Raw genomic sequence first — 16,867 nt, forward strand, 5'->3', positions numbered from 1 at the left:
CTGCATATTTTGTACTAAAAATTCTGCTGGCAAAAATCATAACTGACAGCTCAGTGGTGAGAATTAATAAGTATCAAGAGAGTCAGAGGGGACAGTCCTTGACGAGTTACCTCTTTGCAGTCTTTTACAATTGGCTGTATCACACTGAGGTCCTGATGACTGCCACTCATAGCACTGCTTGTACTTTTATTTCTTGTATGCCCCCTTTTAAAAGGTGTCTTTCCACCTGGCAGAGGCTCTTGCGTAGGTGATGTTGGAGAACTGGACAAGACAAGGGTCTTCAATGCGGCTACTTCAGCTTGAAGGACATCGATCTTGAAAAGAAATCAACATAGTTCCATACACTATGTCTTATGACAGATGCAGCTAAATGCTAGCTATCTGCTCAAAACACTTTCTTTTCAAAGAGGACATGTAAATTTAATGTATATTTGTGGTGGAGTAATAAAAAGAAAGGGAAACCAAGTTGTTTAATGTTTCTATATGGTTTGCATTTGGCCATGCTTGCATTTCACAACACGAAATGAAATTTTTAAAATTATCAAAATGTCTAATATTTAATTCCTGTGAATTTTCAAAATGTTCAAAATATAAATAGCTTATGAATAGCTGTGGTTCATTCTTAAAATAATAAAATCTATTAAGAGTTTGGTGGCTTTTTTTCCAGCTAATGAAGAAAAATAGTGACTTTAAAATGTGATTTAAAGGGACACCTGGATGGCTCAGTTGGTTAAGCTGCTGCCTTTGGCTCAGGTCAGGATCCCGGAGTCCTGGGATCAAGTCCCGCATTGGGCTCCTTGCTTGGCAGGAAGCCTGCTTCTCTCACTGCCTCTGCCTGCCTCTCTGCCTGCTTATGTGTTCTCTCTCTCTCTCTCTGGCAAATAAATAAAGCATTTTAAATAAATAAATAAATAAAATGTGATTTATGATCCTTTTGATAATACATGTGATTCACAAGACTTAAAATCCTTTGGTTCTAATATAAATGAGTACTGACTGTTCACTATTAATTGCATCTGTGTGGTAGCTGTTTTCTACTTATAGTTTCCAAATCTTCTAAAATAAGGCCCTAATTTACAATAGGAACAAAATCTAACAAATGTTTAAGTATCTTTAAAACAGTAATCACTGATTTTTTATTTTTTTACTATTAAAGTAGCAAAGACTTACTTTTCCTTGTGCTTCCTTTAGCTGTTTTTCTGCTGTTGCCTGCTTGACATTTGCTTCTCTCACCATCTTATGAGCTTCCTGAAAAAGTTAAGATCTCAAATTTTGGAAACAAAGTATCTAGCCTTTGTTTTCAAAAATTTTTCAGCAAATGTCTATGACTGTAGCAAAGATATACTACCAAACTTAAACCTGATAATAAATACTCAATATCAACTCTTGAAATAGCAAATGTCATCTGGTAGGTAAACTGGTAGGAATTAGGAATACGTACTTTCTTTTAGTACTAATACCACTGACATAGCCAAGTTGAGTTCAACCACCCTGATTAATGTTTGTGTAAAGACTGCATATGTGTTGAAGGAAAATAAACATCCTACATGTCAAACCCAACTTCTCTGTAGTTAGGTTTCTGTAATTTGGCCACAATATATATATAAATATTATTAGTCATAGCAAAGACATACAAAAGGGATAAGTAAAAATATTAACACATCACTAATGTTGCAGTTTATAGGAATAATAGCTGAGAACCCTTAGAGCTTCCAATAAAAACAGTCACAAAATTATATTAAGTGACAATTCTATGCAGAGCAATCTAAAAAGGCAAATCACAGATTAGATATTAATAAGGTCTTATTTGTTTCAGTACCATAAATATGAAACTCTAGGTATTTAATTCCTTTTTTTTCTTATATTTATTCATCAAAATTTACTCATGACATCTCTTTGTGAAGTACTATTCCAGGTGTTGATAGTATATTGGGGGAAAAAACAAGGTCCCTGTCTCTTAAGGAGCTTACATTCAGTTTACATTCTAATAATCAAATAAAATATCCAAGTAAGAATTCTGGGTTTTACAGTAAGGGCAGTATGAAACCTTATAATCTTTTAAGGAAGAAAGTCACTGATCTTACCTATATTTAAAGAAAAAAAATACTCTGTTGTATGGAATAGTCCCATTAAAGATTTAGGATGGACTAGAACCATATACAGGGTGTTTGAGATAATCCCCTGGGATTTAAGAACATGTATGTTAGAACTTCAACTGACAGTTTATGAGAGGGAAGAGAAGGAAGGAGGGAGGGAGGAAGGAAGGAAGTTGGTTGGAAGGAAGGAAAGAAATCAGCTTCAAAGACATTTAATATATGTTTGATAATGGCACATAGTAATGTTTGTCAACTATTCAGTGGAAGAGTGAACATTCTCCACATCAGAGTCTGACAGCAGCATTCCCATTTGCTTTTACAGTAGTAATGAATTGAGGATTCTTTATATGCCCATGAACATGACTTTACAGATCACATTAGCTTAAGTAAGAGAAGTATTACTATCAATGTTTTATAATGAGATGAGATTAACTGTGAAAATCTCCCATGCACAATTATGCTGGTTATCTTCTATCAAAGTCCTTAAGAGCTGCCGATTTAATGAAGTAAAAGTGGTTTTATTCTTAAAATAACATATGTTTCAGATTTGCTTAATTTTTCTGTGATGACAAGTGGCTGTCAACAGATCACTATTTGGCAGATATTTTCAAAATAATAAACATATCTAATCTGACCCCCTCAGGATAAGTGACATTTTAACTATAAATGCAAAAGCAACTCATGCTAAGGAGAGATTATCTGTTTAAATGTTTGGAAATGCACTCTGCTTTCCTTAATAGAGGACTGTGCAACTTGGACCAAACCTCCCATGGACAATTAATTACAGAAGTTGGACTTTTTTTTTTTTTTAATGTGTCTGACGGTATTAGAGAGCTAACAAAATGGTGAAGAACTAGGGGACCAAGACTCAGGAGAAGATGTAAACCCAGAGAAGAGAGTTGGAATTTGGGGCGACTTTTCCCCCAGAGGTACGAGGGACACAGTGAAGAGGTGTAAGCTACATGTAACTGAGTCGCAAGAGGAGAGAAGAGAGCACTAGAAATGAGGCAGAAGCAGTAACTGAAAAGATAACACACCGGACTTGGCAAACTGACAAAAGACATCAAATAGTAGATTCCAAAAAAGTGAAAATTGTCTATCACTCTGTAATTCTAAAGGTGAAAATGATCCAAGTATACCCAGAGTCCGTAAACTTCTTCTGGGAAGGGTCAGACAGTAAGCATCTTGGGCTCAAGAAGCCAGACCTTGTCTGCTGCAGGGTGAAAGCAGCCACAGACAACAAACAGCAGTGGAGGCAGCCATATCCATAAACATTCATCAGCACTGAAATCTGAATCCCAGTTTTCACATCACAAAGTTCTCTTGGGTTTTTTTGGCCCTAACCACTTACTTAATGTAAAAACCAGTTAGCTCAGAAGGCTGCACAAACATAGGCATAGGCTAGTTCTGCCTTGTAGGCTGTATGTAGTGTGCAGACCTCTGATACAAGCATTCACATCTATACGACTTACAGACTTTGAAAACGGAATTTTCTTCCTATCTGGTTAGCAGGGATTCAAATGAAGTTGTTTTTCTTCTTTCTTTCTTTAAAATAATGTTTAAACTCAACATCTTCTGATTAATTTGCAAAGACAATTTGTTGGTATGAGAGAAGACAATTCACTAGAGAATATTCTGGAGAAACCTTCACATAACCAGCAATGGAAATGAAAATTCAGTATAATGGTTTCATACAGGAAAAGATGTACTTCTTCCATTTGGATCTATATGTTTGTGAGTTATCAGCTGCATTGCATCTAATTTAAAAAAAGGAATTTAGACCAGAACTTCATCTGAATCATAAATTGTTAAAACAAGATTTTCAAAAACAAGGTGGTAACATATTCAATCATACTCCACTCACTGAATATACACATATACACAATATATTTTAGCGAGACTAAAATATTTTTGTACTATATAAAAAACTTAGTATTTACTATTGACTTGTTTTTTAAAACTTTTATTTTATAATTATATAACACATTATATTAGTGTATATATATGTAACTTGTAAGTATATATGCTCTAAAACAGCAACTACCACATAGGTAACCCTCAATAAATATTACTTATTTTCATCATAATAAAGGTACATGCTTAAATTTTTCTTTTACAGATGGAGGTACATGATCTCAACAGAAGTTTGGCATCTCTTGGTCTAAGAAAGAAATACTGATGGCTTGTAAAGTGATATTAGCAGTTTCATAGTAAAAAGGCATATGCATTTACCTTACATTCCAGAGTTAGTGTCACAAGATTTTCCTTGTGAATGTGAAATAAAGGAAAGGCCTCAATGAGGACTGCTTCTCTGTGGCCCGAGACAAAGTACCACTTATGATTTCACAGTACTTAAAACAAGAGTCAGGGTTATGAATTTGAATCCCAACATTGCTCCTTAACCTTTTATGCCTCACTGTCTTCACAGATAAAATGAGCAATTTGCTCTATATGTCTCATAGCATTATGAAGAGAAAACTTGGCATATCATAGACATTTACTAAAACTGGCTGACAAAATGTAAAAGAAAAAAATCTTAAGGCTACCTATCTTTTTTTTCCCATGTCAAATGAAACTACTTTGTAGAGCATTCTTTCACATTCTTTTACAACTACTTTGTAAAGCATTCTTCCTACTTCATTTTTATATTATCTCAAAATCTGAGATACTAGGTGGGAATATATATACATACAAACATACATAAAATTTTATAGTTCTTGTATTTGATATTTTAAGACCCAACTTTGCTACAAAGTTAATGATATTCAAGATTATTCATACACAACAAATTCCTATTTTGAATTTACAAGTTAAGTTTATCAAAGCTGTGCATATTGTTTATTCAACATTATCTTTAATTCTTAAAAAACTATATATACATATTACCTAAAATACAAGCAAAAAGTCTTTTCATAAGACAATGGTAAACTGAGATCATGAATACACAACAGACCACAGAAAAACTTCTAGCAACTTTTTAGAAAATTCATAAATAACTGGTCTGAATACAATTTCCTTCTTACTGAAATCATCTTTTGTCAGTAAAACTTCTTTCTCAGAAAGTATACACGGTGTCAAGGCTATTAGCCATTGTCAGGTCAGAGAAAGATCAGGAGTTTCAAAACTTTTTTTTTAAGATATACATTTTAACTTATTGCAAAAACTGCGTCCTGTTCTGATCCTTCACATTCTGCTATGGAGAGGGAGAAGTTTCCTCTAATTTCTTTTCTTCCAACTTCATCTAACAGAATATACGTGCAAGTGCAGAAAAGAGGAATGGAAGCAAGGCTAAAATTATTGGTGGGCAGGTGAGAAGTTTAGTATATTTGCTTTCTTCTAGTACCCATATATCATTACAAAATTCTCTTCTGGCCAGACAACACTGGAAGAAAAAGTCTAAGGTTTCTACTACTTCTACAAACAAAAATTAGTAAGTCATATAGCTCTTATCCTCTAGTCTTTGATGACTAGTTAACAAAAAATAATAATAAATCAGTTCATGAAAAAAAATTACCCCCAAAAAAGACAGAACACAGGGCAAAGGGGCATGGAGCAGAGGGAGCATGGAAAATCCACATCTGAAGAAACCCACACGTAACTTGTTTACAACGTTACTTATAATGATAGAAATGGTGGAATATGCAATTGGTGGGTTATGACTCTCATGATAATGACCATGTAAGTTAATATGAAAACATGTTATTTGAGGAAAAAAATACAAAATATATTAGGATTAAAATTATGTAAGAAATTATGCATACTTCTAAAACTGAAATAGATGTTGTATAAATAAAAATAATACAAGGGGGAAAATTTTTAAATTTTTCTAAAATTTGTTACTACACTCGAAATTTTAAAAACAAATTTTTAGAGGGAAAAAAAATTAGTACTATTATCTTTTTAAGATTTTTATTTAAGTAATCTCTACACTCAACAAGGGGCTCAACTTATACAACCCTCAGATCAAGAGTAACATGCTTTACTGAATGAGCCAGCAGGCACCCAAAAAAGAAATTATTAACAAGGATAACGCATTAGTCATTCCAGTAACATACCAACCTTTTTGAATAAGGAACCATTTTTGGTTTTGGTTTTCTTTTCAAGTAAGCTCTTTACCCAGCATGGGGCTCAAGTTCATGAACCCAAGGTCAAGAGTCGCATGCTCAACCAACTAAGCCAGCCAGGCACCCCTGAATAAGGCACTTTTAAACGCTCAAGGTCTTAACCCAAAAGGGTCATTCTAGAACAGTGGTTCTTAATCAAATTAAGTACTGTCCTCTCCCCATCCAAGTTTACAACTTGCAAAAGTTGCCAAAATGATCAAGCAGAATGACTAGCATTTTGGGGCCAAAGCCAAGTATGATGGTTAATATTATGTGTCAACCTGACAAGGCCACTGGATGCCAGGTATTTCAAACATTATTCTGGGTATTTCTATGAAGGTGTTTCTGGATGAGAGTAACATTTGAATTGGTAGGTTAACTAAGGCAGATTGTTCTCTCTCCATAATGTGGCTGGGCCTCATGCAATCAGCTGACAACTTAAACAGAACAAAAAGGCTGAGCCCCTGGAGTACTAGCGAATTTTTCTGCCTTCAAACTCCAAGTGAAACATCAGCTCTTACTGGGTCCCAAGCCTGTAAGCCTTGGAACTAGAACTGCATCATCGGTTCTCCAGTTCTCGGGCCTATGGACTTGGACCACAACTACAGCTTCAGCTCTCCTGGGTCTCCAGCCTGCTGACTCACCCCGCAGATCTTGGGAATAGCCAGCCTCTATAATCACCTATGCTCATTCCTTATTATCAATCTCTTTTTATATACAGTATGTGTATATATACACATCTTACTGGTTTTATTTCTCTGGAGAACCTTGATTAATACATTAAAAATGGAAAATGACAATGTCAATGGCACCCCATTTGACAAACACACTTGAGTTGAGCAGAAATTGTGGTCCTGTTGGCAGCCTGGAGATAAACAGGTGGGCCTTCTAACAATCCTCAAACCATCATCTATCAGAGAGCTACCTCAAGGCTTCGTATCTTGGTTGTAAGTCATATTATAAGATTACCCTAAAGCAACCCCTAAATACCTGATAAAAACAAAATTAAAATTTACCTCCTTTCTTTCTACATAGACATTTTTTAAACAACCTGATACTGGTAGCCCACAGAATCTTTTCATTTTCCCATCATTTTAAGTTGTAGACTCTACATTTCTTGAAGATTAAATTTTTCTTAGATGATTTATAAATTATGTGTGAAGCTAAGCATATCTTTTCCAAGACGCCCTCAAGAAACAATTCTATCAATATATAAAAATCAAGATGTTGCTCTTGGCCAAGACATAAATAGACCAACCTCAAACAGACTAGCTGTGAGTTCCTCCAATTCCTGTCCAAGTTGATCTCGTACTTTAGAAAGCCTCTCACACTCTTCATCTTTTAACTTCAGTTCCTATGAGAAATCGATCATTTTATGTTGAATTTCCATAGTTTGAAGTTAGCTTCAGCAGACTATATAATCTTTACTAATAAAATTACAATATGTTAATAGTCCCCTCCTACAATGTTCACACTGAAAATGTTTATTTAGCACTTGCTATGTGGAAGACAATCAGGCAAATCTAAAATTATAAATAATTCTAACTCACATATTAAATTTTCATGTTTCTTTCATGAGACATCCAAAGATTATGATTACATATTACATGTGAAAATAAACAATTAAATGACTTCATTCTTTTTTCCCTTTTTTCTGAACATATTTATTTCCATCCAGAAAAAAATTTAATTCCATTTATCCATTTCAATAAAAATTGAGTGGGTTTTTTTCATATTTACTTTAAAATTTGTTCACTTACGATAACTTTAAGTACCATATGGCAATTAAAATTTCCATTAGGAGACTATACCCATTTAGTATTGCAACCAGAGGTAAATGATACATATTTGCACTTAAAACTAAGAAGAATGAAAACGACAAGATCACACCCTCATTTCTAGGACTTCTCAAAGGTATCAAGTAGATGCTTTAAAAAAATCTTTTAAGATGTAAATAACATGCAATTTTATATGTTGCCCTAAATTAATCTTCCAAATTTAGGGATAAAAAAAATCCAAACTTCCTATATATTGATCACAATTGCATTAATAAAATAATGGGTTAGTTATATTGCAATTGTGGTAGCAGCATAGTTTTTGAATTCAGACAACTCCTGAAAACCAAATATATCAACCAAAATATCAGAAGTACCCAATGACCAACCACATCTTCAACAACACTAGGTAAGGGAGTCCCCACAAATCTTAGACTGTGAGAGAACGTGGCTATACTGCCAACATGGCAGAGTCAGCAACCATGTGGAGGGGACAGCAGGAAGTAGAAGGGATTATAGAGGTATCCTGTGAAGCCTCAGGATCCAAAAATTATTACATATACCCCAAAAAAGAGGACTTGACCCTAATGGAAACTGGGAGAACAAATATGAGAACAAATGGAGAAAAAGGAAAAGGTTTCCACAAGCTCCAAGCTGCAGGTGGAGTACGAAACCCTATTTGCAGTCCTAAAGCAGCAAACAGTACTGTAAAGCCCTCAACTCTCAGGGAACTGCAAAGCATCCAGCAAAGAGAACCTTCTAGGACACGGCCCACCCCAAAGGAAAAACTCACGGTATCTGAAACCAAACTGCAAGACAGGAATAATGGAGACTGACAGAGAAAAGGCTCAGACAAAATAAAGGAGAAAGAGGTTGGCAAGGTTCCAAAGCAAACAGATCACAGAAGGTAGTATAAAAGTATTTTTCTTCTGTTTCTAGAAATATCATCTCTAGACATAATGTTATATCTGTAAAGTTTGTAGAGAAACAGGGCTAGAAGAGAAAACCTTCTTGAATGAGGTTTACCCCAGAGAGACAGAAGAGGCTACAAAGATAAGACAATAACAATGGAAGGGAAAGCTCTTAAACATAAAACTGAGAAAGCTTCTTGTCTATCTTACTCCTTCACAGGAGCCTCCTCCTAATAGTCCAGGGAAATCCAACCCATTTAAATATGGAAAACAAACACAAATATGTGAAGCTACCATAATAAAAAAAGTTAGAGGTAAAGCCAGGTCACCTTTATTAGGTAAAGACAATCAGATTGGTATTAAATGTCAATAGCATTTTATGCTAGAAAACAACAGAATAACATTTTGAAGATACTCAAGGAAAAAATGTGAAATGAGGATTTGATATGTAGCCAAACTCCTTCAAGTATAAGACCAGAGACAAAGAATTATAAACTTATACAACTTTAGAGAATATCTCTCATATAAGCATGATTCAGGGATCGAGTAAAGAACAAAGATTCACATAATCCAGAAGAAGCTGGAGAAGCTTTAACACTAAAGACTGGGGGTGAGAAACAAATATATTTCACTGTAGAACTACCACTAAAAGATGGGCACATCAAGGGACAGAAAAGACAAGGCACGGACTGGAGAAAATATTTGCAAAAGAATATCTGATAAAGGACTGTTATAAGAAATATACAAATTCTTAAAACGCAACAGTAAGAAAACAACCAACCTGACTGAAAGATGGGCAAAAGATCTGAACAGACATTTCAACAAAAAAGATACAGAGAAGAAATACGCAGTGAAAAAATATTTCATATTATATGTTATCAGGGAAATGCAAATTAAAACAATGGTATACACCGATTTGAATGACCAAAATCCAGAACACTGACAACACTAAATGCTGACAAGAATGGGAAGCAATAGGAACTCTCAATTCCCCTTTTAAAAGACAGTCTGGGGCGCCTGGGTGGCTCAGTGGGATAAGCCACTGCCTTCGGCTCGGGTCATGATCTCAGGGTCCTGGGATCGAGCCCCACGTCGGGCTCTCTGCTCAGTGGGGAGCCTGCTTCCCTCTCTCTCTGCCTGCCTCTGCCTACTTGTGATCTCTCTCTCTCTGTCAAATAAATAAATAAAATCTTAAATAAAAAAATAAAAGACAGTCTGGCCATTTTTAATCAAACTAAACATACTCTTACCATATGATTCAACAATCACACTCCTTACTATTTACCCAAAGGTGCTCAAAACTTATGCCTACACAAAAACCTGAACACAGATATTTATACATTCATAACTGCCAAAACTTGGAAATAACCAAAATGTCCATTAGCAGGTGAATGAATAAACTCTGGTACATCCAGAGGATGGAGTATTACTCTGCATTAAAAGGAAATAAGCTAACAAGTCATGAAAAGACATGGGGGAAAATAAATGCATATTATTAAATAAAAGAATCCAATCTGAAAAGGTTACATCCTGTAGGATTCCAACTATATGACATTCTGGAGAAGGTAAAAGCATGGAAACCATAAAAAGAGGTCAGTGGATGTTAGCATTTAGTGAGTGGGGAGCAATAAATAGAGAATAAAGGGTTTTTAGGGCAGTGAAACTATTCTGGATAAAGCTACAATGGTTGACACATGTCATTATAGACTTGTCAAAATCAGTAGAACATACAACAAAGGGAACCTTAATATAAACTCTGAACTCTGGGATAATGATATGCCAATCTAGGGGTCATGAATTATAACAAATGTATCATTCATAGTGTTGAGAGGCTATGCTAGTGCAGGGACAGAGTGAATGAAAACTCTGTGCCACCCTCTCAATTTAACTACAAACTTAAAACTGCTCTAAAAAATAAAGTCTATTTTTTTTAATAGGGATAAAGCTGACAAAACAATTATTCAAATGTTGTAAGCTTTAGGAAAATAAAAATAATACACACAAAATATAAGAGAAAGATGAAATTTAATTCACAAATTTCTTAAATACTAATGGGAAGTAAAGGACTATAACTTGAGGCACACAACTCAACTAGTATAAACTAAATATATCTAAGAGCATCGAGATTAACACAGAAATAACAGTCTGACTAAAACCAAATGATATGAGAAAAACAGTAACCAGGTAAGTTTAGTATTGCTTATGGCAGGAGACAACGGCGATATCTAAAGAAAGGCTAAGATATATATATAATTACAATATAGTATATATATCTTTGATTAAAGGAAGATAACAACTAGAATGGAAATCAAACCTTCCAAAATACCAAAAAGGAGGAGGACACAAAGAAAACAGAGCAACATAGGAAAAGGTTGTACACACACAGCAGACATTTGAAAGTTGTATGACAGAAACAAGCCCAAATGTAGCATGCTTATCAATAAATGTGCACAGATGCAACTCATCTAATTAAAAAGAAAATGGTTTTCAGATTGGCTTAAAAAAGCAAAATCCATCTCTACGCTTTAGACTAGAGACATACCTAAAACAAAGTGATTCAGATAGATTAAAAATAAAAGAATGGGCAGAAGTATACTAAAAAATGTAATACAAATAAAAATGAGAATCTGAATCATATCAGACTACACAGAATACAGGGCAAAAATCACTAAAAACAAAAAAACTTCATAATGCTGAAGACTACAATGCAAAATGAAAACTTTAAAATACTGGCAAATGCAAAAACACAGGTAGTCCTAAACAAAGAGACAGAGGACATACCATGTTCTTGAGTAGAAAGATATCATAAAGATGCCAGTTCTCCCTGAGTTAATTTATAAATCTATAACTGCATAAATTTAATGCCAGGTTCTTTCAAACACTAAAACTTCACTATTTTATAATTACATATGAAATATAAGTCAATGCATTCAACATCTCCTACTCCATGGTCACTATGGTAATTCTCAAGCTACGAAACCAAGATACTGCTCCTTGAGAAATTTGCAATCAGAGCAATACATATGTCACTCAGGAAGGCAAAATTCTTGAATAGCTCCTCTACCAAAGTGGTATAAACCTCACCTTAAATACTAAAAGCCCTCTACAACATGAGCTCAATTTCCCTTTTCAGAGTTTTCTCCCTTCATCCATACGCTAAAGCTAGTATGTTTTGTAGTAGTTAAAGACAAGAAGGGATGAACACCACAAAAAAGATAATACCAGAAAAGTAGGTTTATGGCCCATCCTAAAAAGCACTGGCTTAGAAATCAGGATGTCCTTTAAAGACAAGGGGAGATTATCTCAAAGGCCATGTGAAGTCACTGAAGGATTTTAAACAGGATAGTAATCAGATGTGCAATTCAAAATTGTCATTTGGAAGTGTGGTGAGGTAGCTGAGATTTAAAAAAAAAAAAAAAAAGACTAGAGACAAGAAAAACGGTTCACTGATTACTGCTATATTTTAGGCAAGATACAAATTTAGAGTGGTTGTACTGGAGAAAAGAAATTTGAGAGATATTCAAAACACAGAACTTCAGGACTCTGTTCAAGTATATTCCATCAAATTTAAGACTATGGTTCTTAAGATTAACATTTTTATATCAAAAGAAAAAATGCTGTCAATGAAACGATTTGACTTTTTTTCACTTAAAATGTTCATTTTAGGGGCCCCTGGGTGGCTCAGAGCGTTAAAGCCTCTGCCTTCAGCTCAGGGAGCCCTGCATCGGGCTCTCTCCTTGGCGGGGAGCCTACTTCCTCCTCTCTCTGCCTGCCTCTCTGCCTACTTGTGATCTCTCTCTGTCGAAAAATGGATAAAATCTTAAAAAAAAAAGTTCATTTTATACTTATAATAAGAACTCTTTAAGCTGATTTTTTTTATATACCTTTCTGTTTCAATGTCCTATCATAATGAGTCATTTTCAAGATATTTAAGCCAGTAATGAAGACCAACAAATACAGAACCCAAATCACACAATTCAACTGAATTAATTACAATATGAAAAACTATAACCAAGTCATACACAAGTAGGCAATGACGAGAGTCACGATGGTTAGTATGGGGAAAAAATGTACAATTCAGATTCAGTGAAGCATGACCATGTAATACATGTCATTTCTTCCCAACTAATAAACATCTAAAGACAGGGTCAAATCTGATTTATTTTTGTCCCCTACAGGGTCTTGTACAATGCTGTCAGTACTATGACAAAGAACCATGGCCACAATTAGTAGGACTATGCTGAATATGAATTTGACACAGGTATGCATTTCTGGGTGGCTTTATTTGGCCGCAAGCTATTCCACTGATTTTTATTTTCCAAGTTATTTCATTCTGTTTTAAGGAAAAATAATTAAAAATTGGAAGTAACACATTATACCAGTAGGATCACAAATAGCAAATACAAGAATCAACAAATGAGTTTATTAAAAATGCATATCCTTAAGCCTCAATACAATAATTTTTATTTCAGCAGAATCTGGGGTAGAGTCCAGGAAGCAACATTTAAATAAAGGTAAACTGAAGCCCAATTTCTACCTCAGAAATCCAACAACACTGGTCTTCAGTAGTGTCCTGTGGAAGGGCAAATAAGTGAAGAATACATCATCTCTGGCATCCCTGCATCTCAAAATCAGTGATCATATGGGTATTCCCCCTATCCACAGTATGGACTTGTTGCTGGGAGTCACTGCCCAGCCAGGGACTACACTTCCCAGCCCACCACACACCTAAGCAGCAGCAGAAAACTGGTTTGCACCAGTGGAATATGAGCAGAAGTTATGTGTCACTTCAAAGACAAGGCTTTTTAGAATAGTGTGCCTTTCTCCAAACTTTCTCTTCCCTTCACTTCATTGGTTAGATACAGATAACAGTAAAATTCAAAAAGATTACAAAGATCCAAGGTAGAAGAAACACAGATCCCTGAATTATTTCATAAAAAACTGCATATCAACTATGTGCCTCTGCTGCAGAATGCTCAAGAAATAAAAATTAACTTCTTTTAGATAAAGTCACTAAAATTTAGGGGTTGCTTACTAGCACCTAGCATGTCCCTAACTAATATGTGTGTCTATTCTATAATAATGTAACTGTATACATATGTATAGATTCATTTAATCAACAAAATATACTGAGAACCCATTATGTGTTCAAAATACAATCATGAGCAAAAAATACGTACAATCTTTATCCTCATGAAGTTCAAAATTATTGGACCATGTGTGTCAAGTGTATGTTTTGGGGTTAGGGTTAGTAGGATGGCGCAGAATAAACAATACAAACAGAAATAGAACTTTGACTCCCAATCAAGATAGAGTAACAAGGGGACGCCTGGGTGGCTCAGTTAGTTAAGCCACTGCCTTCAGCCCAGATCATGATCCCAGGGCCTGGGATCGAGTCCTGCATTGGCTCCTTGCTCAGCAGGGAGCCTGCTTCTCTCTTCGCCTCTGCCTGCCACTCTGCCTGCTTGTATGCTCTCTCTCTCTGTGACAAATAAATAAATAAAATCTTAAAAAAAAAAAAAAAAAGAGTAACAAGGATCACATTCACAACCCTACCTGATATAACTAAAAAACTGGAAAAAATATATAAAACAATTTTTAAGACACCAGGCACCCAGCAGCAGACAGTGATCCTCCAAATATATGAAACAAATTAGGTGAGTCCTACAATTTGGCCAAGCTTATCACCCAAAAATAAGAAAGCACTATTAGACAAGAATTAAAACAGTTATTAAACTGTATTTCATATGTTTGAGAAGCTGGAGGAAAGACTGGACTTATTAAACAGAGCAAAAAATATTAAAAAGACCCAACTCAAACTTTCAGAGATGAAAACCACAATGTCTGAGATAAAAATACCCTTTATAGGATTTACAGATTAAATCTGCTGAAGAAAGGAGGAGTGACACTGAAGAAAGAGAGAGCAACAGAAACTATGCACAATGAAACACAAACATGAAAAAAAAGATTAAAACATAAATGAATAGAGCATCAGTGAGCTGTGGGACAATTTGAAGCCGTCTACTGAATATGTAATAGGAGCCTGGCAGGAGAGCAGAGATAGGGCAGGTATGTAAAAAAGTTTTTTTTATGAAATAATAGCCCAAACTTCCCAAATTTGATGAAAATTAACAAACTACTGATTCAAGAAGCTCAACAAACCTCAAGCACAAGAAACATGAAGAAAACTACACCAAGCTACACCATAATCAAAGTGCTTACAGCCAGTGCTAGGAAGGAATCTTACATCACATGCAGAGGAACAAAGGATAATGCCTCTCTACTTGTGAGAAACAGTGCAAGCTAGAAGACACTGGAGCAACATCTTTAAAGTACTACACGGAAAAACTATCAACCTAAAATTCTTGACTATGTGAAAATATCTTTCAAAAACAAAGATGGGAAAATGATACCTTTTCAGATACATAACAACTAAAAGTAATTTATCACCAGCAAACATACACAACAAAAATGCTAAAAGACGTCTTCCCAGTAGAAGAAAAATGATTATCAGATGGAAACCAGGATTTACATGAAGAAATGAAGAGCAATGGAAATGGCAGCAATACCAGTAAATATAAAGATTCTTTTCTAATCATCTAAATCTCTTTTTCAATGCAAAAAATAGTAACTGCACTGCACAGTTTAAGCATATGAACACGTGAAACAGACTATGACTACAGCACAAAGGCTACAAACAGTACACTTTTGTAAGGTTCTTACATGTAAGGTAGTATAACATCATCAGAAGGTAGACACGAATAAGTTAAATAGGCATACTATTAAGCACAGCAAAGATATATTGCTAATAAGCCAAAGGAGATAAGATGAGATCACCAAAAAAGTGTGGAATTAATCCAAAAGAAGGCATAAAAGAAGGAAAAGGAAGAAAAAGGAATGGACGGAACAAACAGAAAACAAAACAGTACAATGGCAGATTTAAACCAAACTATATCAATATCACATTAAATGTAAATGTTTTAAATATACCAATTAAAAGGCAGAGATTACTGGAAAGGATTTAAAAAAGAAACTCACTTTATATATGAAGAAAAAAATAGATTAAGGGTACAAGAATAGAAAGATGGTAACTGTCTGGTCTTTCTTATAAGAATAATCAGAATAGAGAGAATGGCTATAGATACAATTTTAATTCATAAGTTGCTAAAATTCAAGAAATATTCCATCTTCAAGAGGTATTTTCAAGCCTTGAACTCTAAGTATTAATACTATACTATACCCTTCATAATTCACCATATGTATGTGTTCACATATCATTATTATTTCAATTACCTCAACAGGACCTCTAAATATAGCACATTAAAGATTTCAAAAGAAAATCCCAACTTGACCTAAGAAATTAGTAATTTGTTCTGATCAATAAGGAACCACTGATTTATTCTCAATGATGGGTATATATGCTCGATAGTTTACCTCTACATAAACTATGATTTCACTTAATACTGTATATTAAAAGAACAGAGTCAGATCCAGATGGCAGAAGCTGATTACAATCACATCTCATCCCACACCCTTCCTTTGGAAAAACATAAAAGACTACTGATTTTTCTTTTTGATAAAATATTTAATCAAAAATATTTTAACATATCTGCACAGCTATTTAGTTATCAGCCACTCATTGAAGCATTAATGAGAAGACATATATGCCAGGCATCATATTGTATTATGCTAAGCACCAGGGATACAAAAATCAGTGTTACACTCTTAAGAGACAAGTATAGTAGCAAAGAAGGTGGGAATATATGTTTGTGAAATGTCCTAACAGGCTAAAAATTACACATATAGGATGTCTTATCCTCTCAAGTTTCTAAATGTGAATTAGTTCATTTGACCCAAGTTGTCAAATTTATATAGAGTTGTTCACATTATTCCTTTACTGTATTTTTGACATCTGCAGCATCTGCAGTGATATCCTGCTTCATTCCTGCTATTGATAATTTGTCTTTTTTTTGTCAGTCTTC

General features: G+C 34.7%; 1 protein-coding gene across 6 annotated transcripts in view; it reads right to left on the reverse strand.

Moving 5' to 3' along the window:
- The window catches only part of LOC122892615 (RAB3A interacting protein), a 45,647-nt gene that overhangs the window by 10,915 nt on the left and 17,865 nt on the right, over positions 1-16,867 (reverse strand). For all 6 annotated transcript variants that reach the window (XM_044229327.1, XM_044229332.1, XM_044229330.1 and 3 more), the window contains 3 exons: positions 7,458-7,553; positions 1,171-1,248; positions 111-314 (listed from right to left, as the gene is read on the reverse strand). In XM_044229327.1, coding sequence (XP_044085262.1) covers positions 111-314; positions 1,171-1,248; positions 7,458-7,553 — 378 coding nt within the window. The remainder of the gene's footprint in view (positions 1-110; positions 315-1,170; positions 1,249-7,457; positions 7,554-16,867) is intronic.

This window comes from Neovison vison, chromosome 12 (assembly GCF_020171115.1).
Source record: "Neovison vison isolate M4711 chromosome 12, ASM_NN_V1, whole genome shotgun sequence".
NCBI lineage: Eukaryota > Metazoa > Chordata > Mammalia > Carnivora > Mustelidae > Neogale > Neogale vison.